The sequence below is a fragment of the Silurus meridionalis genome, chromosome 7 (genome assembly GCF_014805685.1).
Source record: "Silurus meridionalis isolate SWU-2019-XX chromosome 7, ASM1480568v1, whole genome shotgun sequence".
Classification (NCBI taxonomy): domain Eukaryota; kingdom Metazoa; phylum Chordata; class Actinopteri; order Siluriformes; family Siluridae; genus Silurus; species Silurus meridionalis.
The window spans coordinates 10177723-10201419 of record NC_060890.1 but is presented as its reverse complement, the minus strand read 5'-3'; the positions used below and the strand labels follow the sequence as shown (position 1 = coordinate 10201419).

Below are 23697 nucleotides of genomic sequence, written 5' to 3'. Positions count from 1 at the left end.
CCTTCCTCCTTTCCTCTTTCCTGGTGACTCCATCCTCAGCATTCTCCTACCGATATACCCCATGTCCCTCCTCTGCACATGTCCAAACCCTCTCTCACCTTGTCTCCAAAACGACCTACATGTGTTGTCCCTTTAATAAACTTGTTTTTAATCCTGTCCATCCTCGTCACCCTCAATAGAAATATCAACATCTTCCGCTCTGCTACCTCCAGCTCCACCTCCTGTCTTTTACTCAATGCCACTGTCTCTAAACCATACAACATCGCAGGTCTCACCACAGTCCTATAAACTTTCCCCTTCACTCTTGCAGATACTCTTCTATCACATATCACTCCTGCCACTCTTCTCCACCCACTCCACCCTGCCTGCACAGTTTTCTTCACGTCTCTAACACACTCTCCATTACTTTGCACTGTTGATCCCAGGTACCTGGGCTCCTCCACCTTCTCCACCTCTTCTCCCTGCAGCCGCACCACTCCACTGCCCTCCCTCTCATTCACACACATGTACTCTGTCTTATTCCTAATGACTTTCAATCCCCTTTCTTTTCAGCACGTACATCCACCTCTCCAGGCTTTCCTCAACCTGCTCCCTACACTCACTACAAATCACAACATCATCCGCAAACCTCATAGTCCATGGAGACTCCTGTCTGACCATCAACCTGTCCATTACCACTGCAAAGAGGAAAGGGCTTTGAGCCAATCCTTGATGCAATCCAACCTTAAACCAGTCAGTTGTTCCTACTGCACACTTCACTGCTTTCACACTGTCCTCATACATGTCCTGCACCACCCTCACATACTTCTCTGCAATATCACAACTCCTTTTTTGGCACCCTGTTGTACACTTTCTCTAAATCCACAAACACACAATGCAACTCCTTTTGACCTTCTCTATACTTCTCAATCAACATTCTCAAGGCAAATAATTAATCTGTGGTGCTCTTCCTCAGCATAAAACCATATTGTTGCTCACAGATGGTCACCTCTTCTCTCAGCCTGGCTTCCACTACTCTTTCCCATAACTTCATGGTGTGACTGATCAACCTATGTGGTGCCACATTTTCTCTACTTATTGATGATGGTTTTGACAGTGTTTCATGGTACATCCAGTGCCTTCGATATTCTTTTATATTCCTCTCCTGATTGGTATCTTTTAACGATTAAATCTCACAGTTTCTCTGCCATCGCTTTGTGGCCTGTGGCTCTTAGAAGAATGCAACCCCAAACATTCGAACAAAAACTACAAGCAACAGCTGACTTTTGTCTGGTTTTAATCGGAATCACTTTAATTGATGGCAGGTGAATGTAAATAACCTTCAGGCCTCATTTTTAATGTGACAGTTAGAGCACCTATTATGTAAGGATGTGCAGACTTATTCAATCAGGGTCTTTTATTTTATGGAGTTCTGTTTGTTGGGAGATCTGACATTTATGTTGATATTTCATCATATCCACTGTATGTATTTACCAACAATCCAGTGGATATATTACTGTCATTCATCACACAGCCTCTGTTTTACATTTTGGAAAAAAAAAACACATTTCAAAAGAAAAGACGGAGAGATTGACCGGAAAGAGATATATGATCATATGATCGACATGTTTTTGTGTGTATGCGCGCTGAGAAACAGGTTTAGCGGAGTGATTTTGCCTCGTATAGCCCGCCGTTACGACAGCAGCTGCGCCCCACTTTGGCTCCAATCAGAGTCTCAGCGCTGAAGCAGTTCGGCGTAAACACGAGTCTTCCGCCCCGCCCTTCATCATCCCCATCATCATCCGCGTCCACACACACACAGTCGCACACAGTGAGCAGTTCCGCCTTCTCCCCGCCGACTTTTCCGCATGTCACATTTCGAGCACACGCTTCCCTACAATACTGCGCAGCAGCACCATGAAGCAGGACGCGTGATTTGAGCAGGTAAGGGGACGAAGCGCAGGAAAGTCACGGACCCATGACGAGCGCGGATCGCTTTTCCTCTTGGCCGCCGTAGGAAAGTTTCAGTTGGGATGGCGACGCGATACAGTCGGTCTAGAGTTTCCAGGGCATGTGTAGCTCCCGGTGTGAGGTGACAGCTTCTCGGAGAGGAGAGCACTTCAACTAGTCAGGGGTTTTCCTTCTGCCTCACACCCTAAGCGAAGTGAAAGCGGGAGAGCGGATGTTTATTCGGCTGTAGCGCCGCTTTTTTATCATGGACAGAGTGACGCAAAGGGAAAATGAAATGAGCACACGGGCATGCTGAGGTCGCTTCTATCACACACACTGACAGCTCTGCTGAGTCCTGCCATGTGATGTACTATGGTATGGTGGGGAGATGTTGAGGTGTGTGGTGTTGCGGTGGATCTATCTGCTCCTGAAACAGTATCTCTGAATGAGAAAATGAAACTTTTCCGCCTTTCCGCCTGCAAACTTTCAGCCTGGTCCTCAGAGAGACTGAAACTTTCAGGCGTCATGCTAAAGATGACAGGCCGAGATACAGACTGCTTCAGACTCCTAACACCTCTCTCTCTCTCTCTCTCTCTCTCTCTCTCTCTCTCTCTCTCTCTCTCTCTATCTATATATCTATTTAACTATCTTCAGTTCCAGTTTGTTTCAGTCTTCCTGGAAGTTCAGAGGAACGCTAGGCACTTGTTTGTTCACGTCCCTGCTTGTGGATGTGCAAGAATGGATGTACGCTTTGTAAAGTGTCATAGCTAAGTAAAAAACAACAACAACCCAGAAACAAGTCTTCTGAATAGTATATGAAGGTGGAACGCGGCTCATGAGGGCACCTGTGGTGTTCACTGTTCCTGTGCACTCTGTAGCACGCTAGTGTGCGCTGTTGCGGATCTTCCCGCGGAACGCCCTGCGCGCTGACACCGAGCCGTATCGCTTTCGCTTTGGCCCAGGGGGCGGGGATTAGCGACACACGCACCTGCGCGCATGGCAGTTACAGAGCCCCGGGATGAGGCTTGGTGTGGAAGTGACATTAATGCCAGTGATTATAGTTGCGAGCAATGAAAATACGTGAAGTCGCAATAGTATTAACAGTTAGAGCAAATCGTATATTTTTGTTAAAAAGCAGCTTGTTTTGCTGCTAACTGATCTGTCTAATATAAGCCTTATAGGATGTTACAGATGTCTGGGAAGCCATATTGCTTTTTTTTTGGTGCCACTGACAATAATTATAAAAAATAACATTGATGATATCAACATCATCTACAACATCATCAACAACAACTATAATAATGGCAATAATTATAAAAATAACAATGATAACATCAACATCATAAACAACAATCATACTACTACTACTACTACTATTAATAATAATAATAATAATAATAATAATAATAATAATAATAATAAAATACATTTGGTTCAATACCAACTAGGTGTTTTTTTGCCCACTTTACATTCACATTTACAGTATTTGTTGGACGCACTTATCCAGAGTGACTTACTTACTTGAGTATTAAGGGCCTTGTTTACATCCCACCCACCAACTGTTCAACTATCAGGGGGATATCTGTTATAGTTGTTTTTACACGTCTCCTTATTGATAAAAATAAAAATAAAAAAGATCTGGACAGTTGTTAAGTGACCCCCACAGGAACCCTAGATATATAATAAATATTTGGTTCAGTACTAACTAAGTCTTTTTTGCCCACTCTACACTTTATCAGGCCTATCTAACATAAGCTCTTTTTGGTGTGGTTTAGTTTTTTATCAATAAAATATATCCAATAGGTGTTTTTATACCTTTACTTTATATTATACCTTTACTTTACCTATACATTACTTGGGCATTTCTGTAAACATCTAACATTAAATGCAGATACATGAATAACTGTAAATGGCTAGCTGTTTCAAAACAATGAAACTCATCCACAGTATTAATACATCAGCAGCATTGAGGAAACTGCTAGTGATGCAATTAATCATTGGTAATATAGAAATGTTAAAGTTGAAGATGTGCATCTGTCAAACAAATTTTTTCAACACAAGGTGACACATTAAAAATCATGGATACATGTATCCGGATGGGCCTTAAAATGATCCGACTAACAGGACGAAGGAAAAATTTGACATGGCCATTCTGGATAGAGAGATAATCATAGAGAAGCGCATGTAAAATAGAAAATTACCCTAGTACCTCATGTGAATTGAATACCCCTTTTGGATAGACCTGCACATACACTTTGTAGCTATACATAGACTGACTGTAGTTCATTTATTTTTCATAATGTTTACAATTTGTTAACCCTTGTATAAAAAGGGACCACCATAGGACCTCTGCTGATCAGATATTATTTATGTGGTGGTGGTGGTGCATTTTTAGCCAAGCATAATATAATAGTAACATTCCAAGCATAATATAATAGTAACATAGCAGTGTTTCACTGGTATGAGTGTATCAGTCTTAGCACTGTTCCTGGGTTTGAACCACCTGTGTCCCTGATGGAGCAAAATTGCACCAACTAAAAATACCTATGCATTAGCGTTGTTGTGCTGAAAGTCACCACTGATTAAGAGTATGTGTAGCATAGCCAATTTAATGATTGTGTCACAGTGGTGGAAATCACAACCAGCCATTTTTAATTGTATTATTCTTATGTCAGCTGGAATCAGTTCAAACAATTTAAAGAATGTCAGCTGGAATCTAATGACGGTTTCAATAGAATTCAGTAGAAATTCAGAAATAAAACTTGAATAAATAGGCAAAATATTAATGCATGTATTTCAAATTATATCTCTATTTTTTTGGTTTGTAAAATATCTTTTTTCTGACTATAAATATTTAAAACTCAATTTAGAGGATAATCAATTCATAATTTACAGAGAAATGATCCAGGCATTAGTCTCGAACCATTAACCTACACGGTGGATTGATAAGGTAGATGTGTCTAATAATGCAGTGCTTAAAATCCTCAGCTGCCAAAGCACAGGCAGTGGCTTTATATCTACAAAGCAGATGTACCTGACAAAATGGTTAATGAAGCGTAGCTACAAATAATAAATAACTGACCTCTATTGGGTTTTATACCTGTACTAGCTCATCTCTAACAGGGTTTGAACCTCATGGTATTTTTTACTAGCATGAGCATGTTTTCAGCTGTAATAATGTTTCTTTTCATGTATGTTACAGATGTCAAAAGAGGCATGATGACAGAAAGGCAGCATACATGATACCATGATGTCACCAACAGCTGAACATGTCAGGACGTAAGGGCAAGGCTCTCTGCGGCAGAGCCGTGCTTTGAGCTTTTCCCTTAGCTGCTCGCTCCATAGATCTTCCAAACCGCACACATAATCTCCAGTATCCCTCCACCTGCCTGCCAGCAAGAGGAGAAAATGGCCACTCAGAGGAAGCACTTAGTCAAGGAGTTCAACCACTTCATCACCTGTTATGTGTGTAAAGGCTACCTGATCAAGCCCACCACCGTGACAGAGTGCCTGCATACCTGTGAGTGCTTTGCCTTAACGAACATGTTTCAAAAAGCCACAGTCAGGAATTTTCTGTCATCCTGAGACTAATGCTGTGTTCCATTACTGTTAGCACTCTTTCATCAATTTCCCACATTATCCCTTGGGGGATCCCATTTGACATGTAGGCCATATTTATACTTAATAAACTCAAATAAAGATTTCTGTATGATCCCACAGAGGCCTGAGGGGGATTTATTCGACATAACTTCAGGAGAAGAACTTAGCTAGGTATAGTTCTACTCCTGAAGATAGAAAGCTTGGAAAAACCTGAACACTTTAGCAAGCACACGATAATACTGAATTACTTGCTAACAGGCTAGCTTGTTTATAGAAAAGAAAACCCTAAAAACAGTTAATTGAATTCAATATTTGAAGTGTCAAGCATTTAATGCTCATACATATTTTTAGCTAAGCTAGCCTGCTAGCAAGGAATACAGTACTACATTGTGCTTGCTGAAGTGTTCAGGTTTTCCCAAATGCCTTCCTGTGTGCAGCTAGTAGCCACCAATGCGATCATAATTATATGTTGTTTTGAGTTAGAAAGTGTAATTAAAGCATGCAGAGCTGAGGAAATCTTATAGAAAACACTGGAATGTTACTATTAAGTATAACGTGATAACATCTCTCCTGCCTCCTGTGGATATCTCCGGTAATGAAGCATTAAGGATGGAATTTTAGGCAACTCCAAAATTAATGGCACCCTTTATGAACACTATCGCAATTATTCTATAAGATAAATAAAACATATAGTAAGTTTGGTAACAGAAAAGTATGGCCTGTAGTTGGAAGGTCACAAATTCCAATCAGCCATCTGTGGCTGTTCTCTTTGGGTCAGCTAAGTGGCATACTCTCACTCTATTGTCATTCACAGTAACACTTGCCAACTGTGGAGATCCGTAAGCTCGTGAATGGTGAAAAGGGCAGATAGCGTGTGATAGTGTGTTGCTCTACCTGTGATGCAGCATGAACTGCAGGTTGAAAGATGTGAATGTCTAGTTTTTGGGTGTCTCAATGATGAAGCATGTGCTGGCCTTCACCCTCCCTGGTTGGTAGGTGTTTGTTGGATAGGGGAGAATATGGGACCAAACTGGACAGAAAATTACCGGAATGAAAATTATATAGTATTCATAGCAAATGCACATGTATTTTCTTCAGACAACCCGAAAGTAATCATACAGTCAGGATAGACCATGCATAACATCTTATTATTAATCTTAAGATCTTCTACTGCAATATTGGCAAACCATGTCATCATGGAGCTTGCTTCTTGCATGGGGGTCATGCTAAAACAGATTTGTGCCTTTAAAAAAAAAATTGCAGTTAAAGAAAAAGAACCCGAAGACATCCTATTTAACCGTGTGCATTCAGCAGTTTACAGTATAAAAGGTCCACATATTGTATGTTTGGTGGGGCTTAGGTGTACACAATCCTTTGGCCATGTAGTGTACAATAATTGCAGTTAAGTTAATAAAGGATATACTGTAATTATAATTACAAGTTACCAGAGCCAGTGAGGGGTATCAGTCTGAAAGTGAATAATTGTACATTATTTTATGTTTCTTTTTTTTCTTTCAAGTTGAAGGGTGCCAATAATCTTGGAATTAGTAGTATTATACTGTAAGTGATACATGTATTATGCCTTTGAGGACAATCCTTCTGACACAGAGCGGCATGTCTTATGTAATCTAAATCAAGGGGGTTTTGTGTATCATTGATTCTAAGGATTGCGAGGTTTTTGTGTTTGTGCTTCTTTTTTCCAGCACGCAGTCAGCGTGTTTATTTTACACCTCGCACATTTTTTGATGGAATAGTGAAAGGTGAAAGTGCCCTTGTAGATGCACACATCTGCAGTCCTCAGGGTGAACGCAGATATCTGGAGCCCCAGTCACCATGACAACAAATGTCTTTCCACCTTCAATGAGCGTTTTGTGTTCCAATTATTTGTTTGTAGGAGTCGGTTTCTTATCTTTCTGCAAACTGTAATCCAAAGGGGGAAAGACAAACAGCAAGGCTTCTATTTCAATACAAAGCCTGGTTGTGGAGTCTTGCTTCTGATAGCATGATTTAGCTCTCTCTCTCTCTCTCTCTCTCTCTCTCTCTCTCTCTCTCTCTCTCTCTCTCTCTCTCTCTCTCTCGCTTATCCTGTGGCAGTGAGAAGTGCATTAGAATGAATCAGCACCTACTGTTTTTTTGTACACTGCTTATTATTGCCTAACCTATAACTCTAATCAGGTGTGACTCTGATTGATATTTCTGAATAAATATGTAAAAGCAAAACAACAAATAGGGCACATAAAGTCTTGGTTTTTCTCTATTTATGTGTAAAGCCTACAATATTTTCTTAAAGGCCAAAGAAGTTCTATATTTTTCCTCTTGTTTCAGACCATTTTGTATATCATTGTCCTAATTGTGCCTAATGGGGGTTTCATGTCATTGCTTTTGTATGAATTAGAGCTAAATGTGTGTTTGGATATTGTATATGAAACGCAGTCCAGCTTGGTGTTAATGGCATTCGAATTCAATGCACATCAAATTAAAAACTTTTCATTGCTGTATGACACAGTCGTAAATGATGTGTGTGTGTGTGTGTGTGTGTGTGTGTGTGTGTGTGTGTGTGAGAGAGAGAGAGAGAGAGAGAGAGAGGTGGGAGAGAGGCTTGGTGAATATGATGCAGCTCAGGCCTTTATCTTAGTCTCTTGCCACTGGCTTAGTTTTACTTACACACCACACAGATATGCAGATTTCATGCACATGCTGAATTTCCTAGAAACTGTAAATCTTAAAGGGGTAATATAAGAGATTATACCAATGGCACAGATGGCACAAATGTTCTCTTGGCAGACATTCAGACATTTAGTCAATGAAATCAGCTCGCCTAAAGAAAGTGGTAAGGTTTCCCACAGAAGCCTTCAGTTTTTTTTTCTTGTTCTGGCACATTAATGAATTAATGCATGTTTAAAACTAATTTCAAATGGTTATGCATCATGAATGTTTATTCATAAGCACATAGCAGCTTTGCAGAATTGTTTGAGTGAATGCTAATTCTCTACTTCTGCCCTTGCTAGTTTGTAAAAGTTGCATCGTTCAGCATTTTGAAGACAGCAACGAATGTCCAAAATGTGGCATCCAAGTCCACGAAACGAACCCACTGGAAATGTTAAGGTAAACCTGTTTTATTATACAGATAATAACCATGTAAATGGTTAACATATTATACAGCTGGCTCCACCTCCTCTTTGTAAATCTTGAGGTTTTTCTGAAATGATGTAGGCGACTGTAGAAGGAAAGCCCCAACAGTAATTCAGAGAGTTCAGAGAGTTCTTCCAAAATAAAGTGACTGAAAGTTTAGACGTCAAACCGCCATGAGAAATTAACATTTTCAAACAGATGCTTTCAAATGACGATTTCTTCTACCAACAAACAATAAATAAAAGTAGATCAAGTAAAATGATGACTTAGGGTTAGATATGCATGTAGGGTATCAATATAGGAATTTGTACTATAAAAATGCTCCAATACCAATATCTCATACTGATAAGCCTATTGTACATTGTCTTGCTTAAGAAGAAATTATTAAAAAAAAGCAGACTGCAAGCCGTACCTGGCGAACATACAAGTCAAGTCAAGTTTATTTATATAGCGCTTTTCACAACAGACATTGTCTCAAAGCAGCTTTAGAGAAATCAACAGTTAAGGTGAACGGTGTGCATTTATCCCTGATAAGCAGCCATGATGGCAAGGAAAAACTCCCTTAGATGTTATGAGGAAGAAACCTTGAAAGGGAATCAGACTCAAAAGGGGAACCCATCCTCATTTGGGTGACATCAAGACTGTGATTCTAAATCTTAAAACAATACAGAACACTGGAGAACAACTGAAATAGAACTAAAGCCTAAACTAAATCTTCTAACAATTTAACTAAACAATGAAGAACAAGTGTAGTAGCATATATGTCCATGGAAATGTATATGTTCTCTGTTTTAAGGCTATTTTGTGAAAAACATCATTGTTATACTGTAACTAAAAAGAATTAAAAAAAAACTGAAAGCAATGCCACAGCAAATAACCTCTTTTATGTTTTTTTTGGAGCTCAGAGAAATTCTTATGCATTTGTATTTATTCATGTAGTCAAGTTGTGAAAGTAAATTTTTTTATAGAACCACTTTGGAAATGACTCGACTCAGAATTCTGTGTTAGGAGCGTCCATCTTGGTGGAATGGAGCGGAGTATGGTTGAAGGCTGATGCCATACTTCTGCTGGGCATTTCGCATAGACTGCTCCACATGTATCAAAGCTGATGCTGAGTTGTCTAGCTGTAGCTGCTTGCCGTTGGGCAAGACCATAGTGTATGTGTGTGTGTGTGTGTGTGTGTGTGTGTGTGTGTGTGTGTGTGTGTGTGTGGGCTATCCAATAAATTTTGGTATTAGCTGAGATGCATTCCAGCCAACAGCTGCACTGCTCAGGATAGCCAGTGTTTCAGCTGTGAGGTTTCACCATCCCCCGTCCCACCCCCCATTTTGGGCATAGTAACCACAATATACTGCTCCTGTTAGTGTGTATGTGCTGGACCTCAGCTATATCAACACAGATGTTATTTTATGACAGTAGTTGTATGGCATTATGTCATTTCTGCTCTCCTTTTGTCCAACCTCTCATGTTTTTTAAAGGTTGGACAACACATTAGAGGAAATCATATTCAAGCTTGTGCCTGGACTTCGGGAAAGTAAGTGAGCTCAAGTACATTCTCGTTTTTAAGGAATACTCCAGCATTATCTACTGAATCATTAGAGACAGTGATTATCTCTAATAAATAATTGTAAACACATTTCCCTATGCTGAGAAGACAAGAAATTATTGCTGAGAATTTAAGAAATTGATTAAACAGAGTTGTTGAATCCAATCAATAGCTGAGTGGGGAAATGATGATATTACAAATAAATGTGAATAATATTCACAATGTGTTGGAGTTTTCCTAACACAACTATAAATCCAAATTTACGTGTTTTGTAAAAGTTTTGTGTATCCATGTGCAGTCAGACAAAAAGTGTCATGAGATTCCCTAAAAAGGAGTACACTATTTAAAAGGACAGTTATTGTTCAGAGCAGGAGTCTCCAACTTTGCACACCACAGGCCAGTTTGGTTTTGAAAATATTATCAACAGCCTGCTTGTGTGCATGTGGAGAGTGCGGTGGTAAGGTGTGTGTTGAGAGGGTGAATGTAGGCTGTTTATATATATTTGCATTTACATTTACATTTATGCCATTTGGCAGACGCCCTTGTCCAGAGCGACTTACAACTGAGCGGGGGGGTGGTTTAAGGGCCTTGCTCAAGGGTCCAGCAGTGGCAGCATGGTGGTGGTGGGATTTAAACATGTGACCTTCCGATCCAAAGTCCAATGCCACTGATCTACCACCTCCCATATATATATATATATATATATATATATATATATATATATATATATATATATATATACCATTTTACATACAGTATATCACAAAAGTGAGTACACCCCTCATATATTAGCAACCATTTTATTATATGTTTTTAAGGGAAAATACTATAGAAAAGAAACATACAGTCATTACTGTCTAAATAACTGGCAACAAAAGAGAGTAAAAGTGAACATGTGAAAACTGTGTCCAAATTGTCAATATTTTGTGAGCACCATTGTTATCCAGCACTGCCTTAATCCTCCTGGGCATGGAATTCACCAAAGCTGCACAGGTTGTTGCTGGGATTCTCTTCCACTTCTCCATAATGACATCACAGAGCTGCTGGATGTTACAAACACATGACGCTTCTCCTCTTTCCGGTTGAAGATGCCCCAAAGGTGCAAAATAGGGTTCCGGTCTAAAGACACACTCATACAGCCCCAGACCACCACCATGTTTGACTGTAGGCAAGACACAATTTTCTTGGTACTTCTTACCAGGGCATTACCACACAGGCTGGACAAACAGGTTTATCTTAGTCTCATCAGACCATAGGACATGGTTCCAGTAATTTATGCTCTTAGACAGGTTGTCTTCAGTAAACTGTTTGCTGGCTTTCTTCTGAGCCAGCTTCAGAAGAGGCTTCCTCCTGACGGCTATGCAAACCAACTTGTTGCAGGGTGTGGCATATGCTCTGAAAACTGACAAGTGGATCTTTCGCTTCTCCAACCTCTAAAGCAATGCTGCAGCACTCATGCGTCTGTTTTTTGAAGCTATTTTCTGCACCTGGTGCACAGCACAAGGACTCAGCTTATCTGATCGTCCCTTGTGATGGCTGTTCTGACTGGAATCCGTTATGGAAAACCTCTGTATGACACTGGCCACTGTACGGTAACTCAGTTTCAGGGTGTTACCAAACTTCTTATGGCCTAGGCCATTTTATTTGGAGAGCAACAATTCTCAAATCCTCAGAGTTCTTTGCCATGAGTTGCCATGTTGAACAACCAGTGGTCAGTATGAGAGAATTGTACTCAGAGAACCAAATTTTAACTGCCCTTATACAAGATACACAAATTTCTATTATCCTGTCAAGCAGACAAAAACATGAACATGATGAATAAGACGTGGTTTTGCATGGTTAAGCGACGTTTAGCTGTTATCAGTGTACTGACTTTTGTTGCCAGTTATTTTGACAATAATGGTATAATAGTGTGTTGAATTAGTTTCAGAGGACAGTAAATCTATACTGCTATATGAGCTGCTCATTGAATACTCCAAAATATATACAAGTTCCATTTCTATAGTATTGCCCCCTAGAAGATATGCTAAAATGGTTGCTGGAAAATGAGGGGTGTACTCATTTATGTGAGATACTGTACAAATCCTATATTTCTGGCTCTTAAATTGCAAAACACACAATCAATTATACAGTGTTAATTCTACAGAGATTTTCCCCCGAATGTTCTTGCGACCTGATAGCATCTCTTCCACAGCTTTTCAGCAGTACTGGGTCTTGACCTGGTGGTTGGGGACTTCTGATTTAGAGTTTATTACAGTTTTTGTTTGTTTCTCAGAATCAGGGAACATGTTCAGATTCTTCATCACACATACTACAGATGCAGTAATTAGACATTAGGTTGAAAAGCTGGAGTATTCCAGGAAGGTGTTAGAGTTAACTACTGAAAACATAAATATAGTCATGCACTGTTTTTGCTTTTTAATTATTGACTTTCTTTTTCTCTTTTTCTCTTTTACTTAGAGGAACAACAGCAAGAGATTGATTTCTGGAGGAAAAATAAGTCAAAAGAAAACGATGATGGTAAGTACACTTGAAGTGTCTAAAGAACAAGTAGTTTTTTCATTAATACAAAAAATTCAAAGCATTTCAGTTTTATTTGTAGAGCTCGTTTAACAGTGGACTTTGTCCCAAAGCAACTTTACAGAAATAAATAGATTACAAATAGAAAATCTAATGTCAGAAATTTGACCCTTTAAGTTTTAGCCTTAATAAACAAGCCAGTTGTGTTGGCACAGAAATACTGAGTTGATATGATGAAGAAACCTTGAGAGGAACCCGACTCAAAATGGGAACCCATCCTCATCTGGATGACACCGATTGTCCATTCATTATAGTTCCATCCAGAGGTTATCAACTGATCACTGATGGAGCCTTGAGTATAATGCTGTTCATGGCAGTAAGCCGTTGTAGGAAACTGTTTCTATTAAATACAGTCGACATCCATCTTCATGGTTCTGGAGTTGAACGCTCTATAGCGTCATTGAGCACATCTCATGTATCTTCGGCCTGTTCATGTGTAGTTCATGTGGAGCATCGAGAATTTCAACCAAAAATAGGCCATCTGGATGAATCATGCAGGTCTGGAAAGAAGAAAAGGGACAGGATCACTGGTACCTCAGGAGCATGTGTAGCTCAAGACGGAGAGAGGGGCAGTTAATTATTAGGTATGCTTATTTTCATGTAATGGTTAAGGACCCTGTACAGTGGGAACAGAGTGCAAGCAGGGATTCAGTTGGGGTAGCTGAAAGGGAGCGCAGGAAGGTACCACAAACATGAGAACATGAGAGAAACATGAGGGAGACATGAGGGGAAGTGGTAGCTCAGTAGTTATGACATTGGACTCGTGAACGGAAGGTCATGAGTTCATTTCCCAACACTAAGCGGTCTCTTAGACCCCTGAGGAAGGCCCTCAACTGCTTAATTGCATAAATGAGAAAAGTCACTCTAGATGAACGCGTCTGCCAAATGCCATAAATGTAAGTGTAAATGTAAACATAAGGGAGCTCTGGGATGTAAGGCAGCCAGCCAAAAAATATATATATATTTGCGTGTCATGTTTTAGGAAAGCCGTCAATCAAAGTCTTTTCTGAACACTTTCCTGAGGTGCAAAACTAAATAAACATTCCCTGCATGCATAACAGCTTCAACCAATCAATCATTAGAGACGATATTTTATATATTGTATATGTTAATAATAACACCTCTTTAAATGTTCATAATTAGGCCCCTGTCTTTAGTTGTTACTATAGAAACAATAATGCATTAGATTTAATATAAACCCATGATTACAGCCAGCACTGTTGTCAGAGCCGTTGTTACGGAAAATGAATCACTTTCTAACCAAGCATTTTAAAGAATTCCTGGCATAAATTAGCCCTTAACCTTTCCTCATGGTTAATATAGAGTACAGTGGTGGTCAGTATTAATTAATGACTGATATAATGCCTCCCTCTATGAAATTTTAGTAAGAGCTTTTAGAGTGAAACTTATGGCAGTTTATAGCATGAAATTATGTGCCCTATACAGTAAGTCAAAGGATAAGGCTGTGACTAAGAACCAGCTGAGACAGACTGCAGTGTGGACGCCTATGGGAGTGTTAAATTTCGATTTTTAAGGTGACAGCAGGCAGCTGGTCTTAGACAGTCTTCTCCTAGGAACTCTGATTATATCTGTCTTTATCTCACTGCACTTGGGTGTGTTAAGGAAGCAATCAGTCACTTACAAATAACTAAGTGATAGCTTATGTGCTCTAGTGACTCATTGAGAGAATTCTGACATAAAAAAATGTGTGAAATCTGTAAAAAAATTGATTGAGATGAGGATGAGATTGTCCCCAGGAAGATGAGGAGACATCTTTTGTTTGAAATGACCAGGCTATAGCTATAATATCATTGCCATGTTGTTTCAGCTTGCTGTCAGGTTTCAGTCAGCAGACAATAAAAAAAAGCCTTGAGGAAGATATACCTCAAGGCTCAATCACATTTTGTACATCGAAAAACGGTGGGTATGAAAAATTCAAATACAGCCTGTGGAGGAACACAGCTTGGCCCTTTATTGAACATTAGAAAAGCCGCTTTGTTCTCCTGCCATCCGTTTGCTTACTGAATTACCCAATCATGCATCAGCCACACAGAATTTCCTGAAGGCTTCACTCCAAACAACAGCTCATAAAGAGTGTGCAGCTGTAAGCAATTCTTAATGATTGTGTAATTACTTTCCTTTTCATATCACTCCCCCTCCCCAAGTGTGTCTTCTTGTATATCGCTGTTCTAATTCGAAAGGAAGATGCGGCTGAGTTTAGCTGAACGATTGTGGGGGTTTTTGAGCTTGGGTGTATTCATTCATGAGAGGTGAAAACAATAAACCTTCCGATTATTCCATGTATTTGTCTATGTATTCCCCTGGAGTTCTGTCACTAAAATGTACATGCATGTCTATACTGCTGCAAATGCATACATAGTCATAATGGACTTCTCACAATCTTATTTCAGATGATGGCCCACAGTGTAAGAGGATGAAAATGGATGAGGACATTGACGATAGAGGGGATGGAGACTACCACAGAAATGACCCACAGATAGCCATCTGTCTGGACTGTCTGCGAAACAACAGCCAGATAGGAGAGAACATAGTTAAGGTTAGCTGTCTTGGCCTTTATCTGTGCTTCACGTTGATGTTTCTCTTTCTCATATTATGTTCTCCTTCAGTGATCATACTTTTTTCTGACATAGCCTCTATCAGAAAACTGCAATGTAATAATCACATATTTAGAAATTCTTTATTCAGGATATCTTTTAATAAGGAATTATCAGTGAAGTGAAAGGCCAGGCTGAGTTCCAGCTTTCACTAAGGCCCAGTAAAATAAAAATGTCATGTAACAAAGCAAGAATGGATGCAGATTTCTTTAACAGAGTGCAGTGGTACAAAATAATCTAAAAGTTTTGAGACAAAGAAACATAGAACATTACCTGAACTGTAGAATAAGAAAAACAACACCAACCAACAGGGAAGAATGCAAACATGAGTTTGACATATGAAGCTATGGTATATAAAAGTGCTAATCAGCTCTAAGTTGGAATCAAGTGACATGCTGTTAAGGCTTATGGGAAATATAGTATAGTGTCTGTTGTGGTATAATCTTAAAAAAACTGTTTGAAAGCTTCTTTTTGTTTAACTTTAAAGCTACGTCAACAGATTCTCTATGTCAGAGGTGCCTCCCTACTTCTTGCATCTCCAAAGACTTGTATTCCTGTCTTTGTTTTCTGTGTCATGTAATGAAGCAGGAAGCACGTGCAAGTGCGGATTACTTTAATTAAAGTGCAAAGATATAAAACCAAGAAGAAACAAACGCTAAAAAAGCATGAAACATAAACTTACGTCTGAGCATGAGCTAAACCAGCAACAACCAAGGAAGACAAATGTTAGGCAAGGAGTTCTGTAAAAAGGTGAGACTTTTATACAAATGCTAATCAAGTATGGCAAGGAAAAGGTGCAAGTGATGAGTAGCAAGTGACAGTAATGTGATGGTGCAGTGGCTAATGGGAAACATAGTCCAATGCAACATTCCTGACACTATCCAATAAAGTTATTACTACATATATATTGAATAGAGATTCTGCTAAAGTGTTATTTTATTAATTACTTTATTACCACTATCATTTCACCATGTTGTAGAATAATAAGTAAAACTAACAGTTCTTATTAATCACAGAAGTATAACATGTCAGTAACTCAATGTAATACAAAACACTCTTATCATTGAGGCTTATTAAGTCTGAAGCAATGCACTAGAAAAGGATTCTGGCTACCTTCCCTAAACGTCTGTGGTATCTGCACATGAACAGGCACAAATTCTTCCCAATGAATAAAGTTGCTTTGCCTCTTAAAATAATTTTTTTTCCAGATTTAGAGGTTGATTTGCAAATACCTCGTGTTCGGCAAAAAAAAGAATTGTGTTTGTATAAACTTTTACTGCCAGACCCCAAAACTTATAATGGCCCTTAGATGTCCATTACACATTTCATGCTTTCTGTTTTTTCTCCATGCAGGCAAATATGTCAGAATTATAGTCTGTGGTAATCACTCAGCCACTACAGATGCAGTAAGCTGAGATTTGTTTGCTGGAATACACCTTTAATTCACACTATCTCTAGTTGTCCTCACGGTTAATTTCTCCTGCTCAGCTTTAATGGCTTATTTTGTCATGTATGATCTCATTATTAAGCCATTAGAGACGTCTTTGAGCCGCCACTATCCAAATTTGTGTATGTTCATGTATTCTTTCATAATAAGGATGGTGATTGCAGTATAACCCTGTTTTCTTTCAGCCTTTTTGTGGAGCTCTTGATTGGGAGACAATTGGAAGGTTTTGCTGTGTCGAGAAGCTGCTAATTGTTTCTAATGGTTACTCTGTACCTTGAGTGCTACACAGCATTGCGTGATGTTGGATCAGCCGTAAAAATGTGTTGTGTATTTAATTCTCTCTTTAGGGCTTAATGAAGAAATTTATTCGCTGCTCAACTCGTGTCACTGTAGGAACCATCAAGAAGTTTTTAAGCCTAAAGTTAAAGCTTCCAAGTTCTTATGAGGTAATGTGTGTGCTGTTGATGTGTGTGTGTGTGTGTGTGTGTGTGTATACATTTGTTTAAATGTGCCCCATAACCCCTCTTCAAAAGGGCCAAAAGTGCTGGACAGTTGGTTTGTCAGCTGTTGCATCATGCCCAGGTGTGTGTTGCCAGCAAGTAACTCTATTATCTGTCACTGTTAACTCGATTTTAACTCTCAATATGAAGCACTCACAGTGAAGCAAGTCAACACTTGGCTGAAAACCCCCCAAAACAAACTCATCAGAGAGACAACACAAACAATTGGTGTGGCCCCATGAAATATTTAGTGCTTTTATTTTTTTTTTAAAGAAGAAATAAATATATCACTGGTGAGCACCAAATACTCAAAATAACATTAAAAAAATTCCACAACAGTCGGCCAGATGAAGAACGCCCTCCAAGAAAGAATTGTTGTCTGTGTCAAAGTCAACCATAAGGAGAAACCTTCACCAGAATAAATACAAAGGCTTTACCACAAGATGTTAATCATTGGTAAGCCTCAAAAACTGGAAGGCCAGATAAAAAAAAAAATCTTTAAAAGCCTGTAAGTTTCTGAAACATCATTGAATAAACAATGAAACAAAGATCAAGGTGTACCAGACTAATAATAAGTATATGGAGAAGGGCTGGAAATTCTTGTGATATGTAGTGTTTCGCTTGTATTAGATAAAACTGAAGGCAAAAAACACCCAAAGACCAAGCAGGAGTTGCTTCACCAGGGAAAAACCCAGTGTCTTGTATATTAAACTTTGTCAGTGGACATGACTATATGTCTCATTGCCATGAAACAGTAGTGGTTTGTCGAATGAAAATTGATTGATTGATGATATCCAATTACATTGAAAGATCCTGTGTTAAAGCTTGGTCAAGCACTTTAATCTAATAGTATTTTCCTTTCACACTGTGTGAGAAATGCTGCCTGATGTATAAGTGATCCTTACATCATTTATTCACAATAAAAAAGTCAGCAACAGCAAAACCATCTTAAATCAGAATTGTGCAGTGTAAATTTAGCTTGACTGAAGGCTATAATAAAGTTTGTTAAGATAACACATGGTAGAGTGTACATTATCTTCATAGCTGAAGTCCAGGAATTCCTCACATTGTGTCAATGTGTCCTTCCTTTGCAGCTAGACGTCCTATGCAATGGAGAGATTATGGGAAAGGATCACACCATGGAGTTCATATACATGACGAGATGGAGACTTCGGGGAGAAAACGTAAGATCATGCCTCTTATTCTCTGCACATGTAGTTAATTTGCACCCCACCTAGGATAAATAATGAATTGGCTTCCAGTCTCAATATCCTCTAAGGAATCTTAAGTTGTCTTCATAATTCAATGGCTGAAACATCTCTATAATTTTTCCTAATAAACTAATGATTCTATGGATGAGCTCTTGAGAATGTGACACATGTTTCTTTGCCTAGGGTTAGTGACATCTCAGTGTGGCAGCTATCAGTAGAACTCAAAGGACAAAGTCTAGTCTCAATTAACCAGTCAGGACAAGGAAGCTTTCTTTATTTCTCTATGTCAGTTCAGGAAACTCTTACTGAGCATTCAGGCATTTACGCCTAGGAGCCGCATGTGTGAGTTCTGAGGGAAGAGTAAAGGCCTGAGTTTGTTCAGATTTTTTATTTCAAAACAACTAGCTTTTGCAGAGGTCTGCCAAGGACGTCCAGGAAAAAATCTCCAGTCCAGTAAAAGCCATAAAAATGTGTAAACATGGTGCATTAACTATAAAAAGAGGGTTCAGATTCCTGAATAATTTTTAAAACCGTTTTTAAATATAGAGTACAGTATATACTTAAAAATAAAGGACCACAGTGAACAGCATTAATCATGTTTTTATTGATATATTTATTTTGGCTTGGTGATTCTGGTGAAAATGTTTGAGTGATCCTATATATTTACTTTTTCCCTACCTGGAAAGAAGTAGCATGCTAGGGCAATATAACTGTCTCATTTACCCTGAAGAATTAGACAATTTGTTGTTGATTTTAGACATTGATGATGACTGTTATGCCATTTTTGCCTCTAATAAAAAAATCATCTTTTCTCACTCAGTATTTTTCGATGAGGGTTAATGTCCTTTTAAGTAGAAATCTAGCTAAAAAGTAAGGAAGACAAAATTCGGAATCGGAAATCCATAAAAAATAAGGTTCTGCATTTATGTTGAATTGGTTGTACTGAGTTATGGCAGAGACCTGCCTTGCTCAGCTAGTTAGTAGTTTGCAAATACGACGTTAATACAGACATTAGCATAAAATGTAAAGCTTTGGTACCTGATTTGTTTAAGCAGAATGTACAGATGTACAGTTGAGAAAGCTGGAGAGACTAAAGTACTGCTGTATCACTCTCTGTAGGTGGAGATGAATCAGCAGGCTGCCGAATTGCATTGTTGGTTATGTAGAAAACTGAAAATAGAACTAGATCAACTTGTTGAAACGTTTAAGTTCAAGCTGTGCTTGAACATAAGCAGAGTTGAGCAGATGTTAGAAATAATGTATGTATTGATGTTAACAAAAATCTATGCCAACTGTGGCACAAATTCTAAAAATCCCTATGGATCAGTATGAGAAGCAAGTTTTTTAAGAGCCAATGGTTAAACAGTCAATCTAAAATGATACATTTGTGGACTGATACTCCTTTTTTCATTCTGACCATGTAGTTCTTAATTTGGGTTGAATTTAAGAAGGCATCACAGAAAATAACCAATGAAACCATGATAACCAAAAACCCTTTGTTTTTGAATAAAAAGTAGTGGAAAATAGCAGCCCATTTAAATTTTACTCCAGTAAAAGTAGATTTTTGTACTTGAGTAAAATTAAAAAAGTACTTGCATTTGACTGAAAGTAGTATGAGTGATTGCTTAGGCAAATGATTCATCTCATTTATTAGAGCGAACAAATAAAAATTCAAACAAATACATCATAGTTTTAACCTACAGCTTGGTCTTTAAAGGAAATCAATGTTTTGACCTGAATCATTTTAAACATCTTGTCACTGCTGCTCTAAATCTGACTCTGTGAGCATCACTTTTATGTGAGACTGTGAGAATACAATCAGAGGTCAGGTTCAAAATGTCTAGAGAGAAGCACACAGAGAATTGCTGGGGTCTCTCAAACAGCTGCCCCTCTTAAATATCTCAAATATGACATCTTAATGAAGGGTGCGAAAGCTGGGTCACCCTGTGCTACTTCACCCTGCTTTCAGATCATGATCTATTTTGGTCTGGTGGAATGTGGACCCCCTTTTTTTTTTTTTTTTTTAATGAAAGTATTAAATTCAATTCTGTGCATGGCAGTATAGGAATGCATTATGGTAAAATAGATTTTAGTTTTTCAGAGTCAGACTAGTAACATACTCTAAAATTGTTGCATTTGGAATGTGCATATTGTTCTGAATAGAAGTTTACTAATGAGCTGTTAGTTAATATTGCCTGTCCTCATTCATCAAATGCATTATAAATCGGTGCTAAAGTGGTGCAGATGTTTCATATAGCAAGCATTTGGGATAACAAATGACTAGTACAACAAAGGTGTTATTTTCCAAACACATGGAACTGAACGGTGTGACAGCTACCTGAAATTCTACTGGAATTCTCATTAGGCTGGAAAGGCAAGGAATTGGGTCAGTGTGGGCCTGTACTTCATTTCCCCTCTTTCCGGTAACACACAAAAAAATTCTACTCTCTCTAAAAATAGTTTGCCTGGGCTTGAAGAAGTATATATTTTTTGTGTATACCTACTAAAAACACACTATATTTTTGTTGAAATTAAATCTAAATGTATTTTTTATCATTTGAAAATGTAACAATGATATACTGTATGCTTAACAGAATATATTTTTTAACCTTTATCATTTCAATTAGCCACAATTTACAAAGAAACGGATACAATAGTATAATAATAAGAAGAATATGGTGTGTGGGTGTGTGTGTTATAGATTCATTACATAGAGCCTCTGAATCTCACTAATGCATTTTTGTATATTCATATCCATATGAATATCATATTCAATATCATTCAGATTCCTTTATCCTCTATTTATAATGCTTATATATATATATATATATATATATATATATATATATATATATATATATATATATATATATATATATATATTATAATGCACCATATGGACAAAAGTATTGCACTTGTATACACACTAGGAGACATAAACCTGTTATAGCATGACAATGCCCCTTTTAAGTAGAACATCTTGAGTGGCCTACTATAGAGCTCTGACCTCAACCATATTGAACATCTTTGGAAAGAATTGGAATGCTGACTGCACACCAGGCCTCCTCCTTTAATAGTGCCCTAGTGACTGAATGAACACAAATCTCCTCAACAACACTCCAAATCTAGTGAAAAATTTCCCCAGAAGGGCGAGGTTATTATAACAGGAAACAGAGACAAAATTTTCGAAAGCACATACGGATCTTATGGTCAGGTGTCCAGAAACTTTTGTCCATATAGTGTATAAAAATATATACATTAAATGTAATTATGCCCTTTTTTGTTTCATGTACATTATGATGAATGGTTACTTGTGGGTACATGTTAAACTCTGATGAGTGATTTACAGTGACACTCATTTCTCTTACTTATTTCTTTTAGGCCTATCCAATGGTACTGGAATATCGTCCTCGAATTGACTTTGGCTAATCTAGATGGGACTCCTGCACTTTTTTTAAGCTTAGTAAAAGACAAAACAATGAATGGACCTGCTGCACAGGAGGGACTTAATCACACCATATTTTTTCATTTATTTGAGTTTGTATTTCCTTGTACTGTAAGTTCTAAACCTTCCCTATTAAATTTCTCATCACAGCTGGGACTGTAAGCTGTCTGAAAACGTATTTAACCCAATCCTGGTTTGGCATGTGTGTCTCATTCCATTTGTTGGTCTACCAGAACTGTTGACATAATCAGTCATGACATTATAGACCCAAGGAAATTCACATGCTGTGAGATAATTGCTCAACAAGTGTGTTCGTTTATCTTAACATCCTTTTTTCTCTTCTTTCCTTGTTTCAGTAGTTAAAAGTAGTGCCTTTTCTGAACATCCTGTTGTTGCTGCTCTCAACAGCCTTTTTTCATTATTGCCAGAAGTACATAATGGCGTCTTATTAGTTCTAAGCATCCTTAGCTATTGATTAAATAAGCTACTTGTTTTTTTTATTTCTGGACAGCAGGGTATATGGTGGCCCCTGACATTTGTTTCAACAAACGTCTTTGTACATAGAAAGAAGCCTAACTAGGAGCAGTAAGGAAAAGCACTGAAATCTTGCACTAGATTTACTGATGAAACGCTGCTTCTATATTAGTGAATCCAGATCCTGGGAAATCCACTTGTATAAAAAGTACACAATAAATAGCTATATTATTTTAAATAAATAAATAAACAAACAAATAAATAATAATAAAAAAAAAATTCTGTGATGAATTGATCATAACTTTTTTTAATCAAGCGAAAAAATTCAATTACACTAAAGCACTTACTTAAATACCAAAAGGGTAATGAAAATTACATTTTTCTTGATTTTTTGTTTTCCATTTATTTAGACATTTCACAATAAAATAATCACATCAAATCGAGCCCCCATTTCTACAATCCATTCATCTAATTTTATAATTATTCTCATTATTTATTTTGGAAAGTTTCGATGTTTTGTACCAGTGACATACTTTTAATACACTTTTTGCAAAGTGTCCCTCACTGACTTTATTGGGCTTTGGAGAGCTGTGTCATTTTGTGATGAATTGTCCCTCTATTAACAGTATGGAAATGAATTACAGGTGATGGTGATCTTGAATTTCTTTTTTTTTAATTCTAAGGATTTTCATTATTGTCCATTTCTTCACAGATTATATTGATTTCCTACAGGATGTCTGGCCATTCTAGCACTTAGTGTCATGTGACACAACGTGCCAAATGATCGTCTTCAAAATTATATATTTAATAGGTTAACTAGTTTAGTCCACAGTTTTCTACCTGATATGACTGTACAGATGTGGCAACTGATATAATCTATATCCTTACTATTAGGCCTTTTTGTAATACACCAAAGACAGACACACACACACACACACACACACACACACACACAATAAATTAAATAACACCTCCTTCGAATTAAAAAATGCTTGAAAAAAAATTGAAGGGAAAATATGGCTATGATAGAAAGTACTGGAAATGTAGGCATTGTTCTAGTCAGTAATGAGAACTAGTCAGTTTCAGTCCTGTGTGTCTGGAATAGAGATTAGATTAATGTTTTTTATGCTCAAGCATTTAGTCTAAACCTATTTAGTAACTGCCACATCAATTCAGCATTTTTATCGTTTTTAGTAGTCTTTTTTTTTTTACTTTTAA

At 37.9% G+C, this 23697-nt stretch overlaps 1 protein-coding gene across 1 annotated transcript; it reads left to right on the top strand.

The window, feature by feature from the left end:
* The first annotated feature begins 1763 nt into the window (after positions 1 to 1763).
* pcgf5b (polycomb group ring finger 5b) lies at positions 1764 to 23434 on the top strand. Its single transcript, XM_046853940.1, has 9 exons — positions 1764 to 1923; positions 5132 to 5449; positions 8538 to 8634; positions 10140 to 10195; positions 12668 to 12727; positions 15199 to 15344; positions 17197 to 17295; positions 18444 to 18533; positions 21942 to 23434. Exons 2-9 carry the CDS (start codon positions 5338 to 5340, stop codon positions 21987 to 21989), a joined length of 708 nt encoding a protein of 235 aa, XP_046709896.1. The 5' UTR covers positions 1764 to 1923; positions 5132 to 5337; the 3' UTR covers positions 21990 to 23434.
* Positions 23435 to 23697: the final 263 nt, after the last annotated feature.

Bases quoted from the DNA above. Each gene is read 5' to 3' on its own strand.
- pcgf5b (XM_046853940.1), top strand. From the start codon at position 5,338: ATGGCCACTCAGAGGAAGCACTTAGTCAAGGAGTTCAACCACTTCATC. The intron at 12,728-15,198 runs GTAAGTACACTT...ATCTTATTTCAG, and splicing joins GTCAAAAGAAAACGATGATG to ATGATGGCCCACAGTGTAAG. The intron at 18,534-21,941 runs GTAAGATCATGC...TATTTCTTTTAG, and splicing joins GGAGACTTCGGGGAGAAAAC to GCCTATCCAATGGTACTGGA.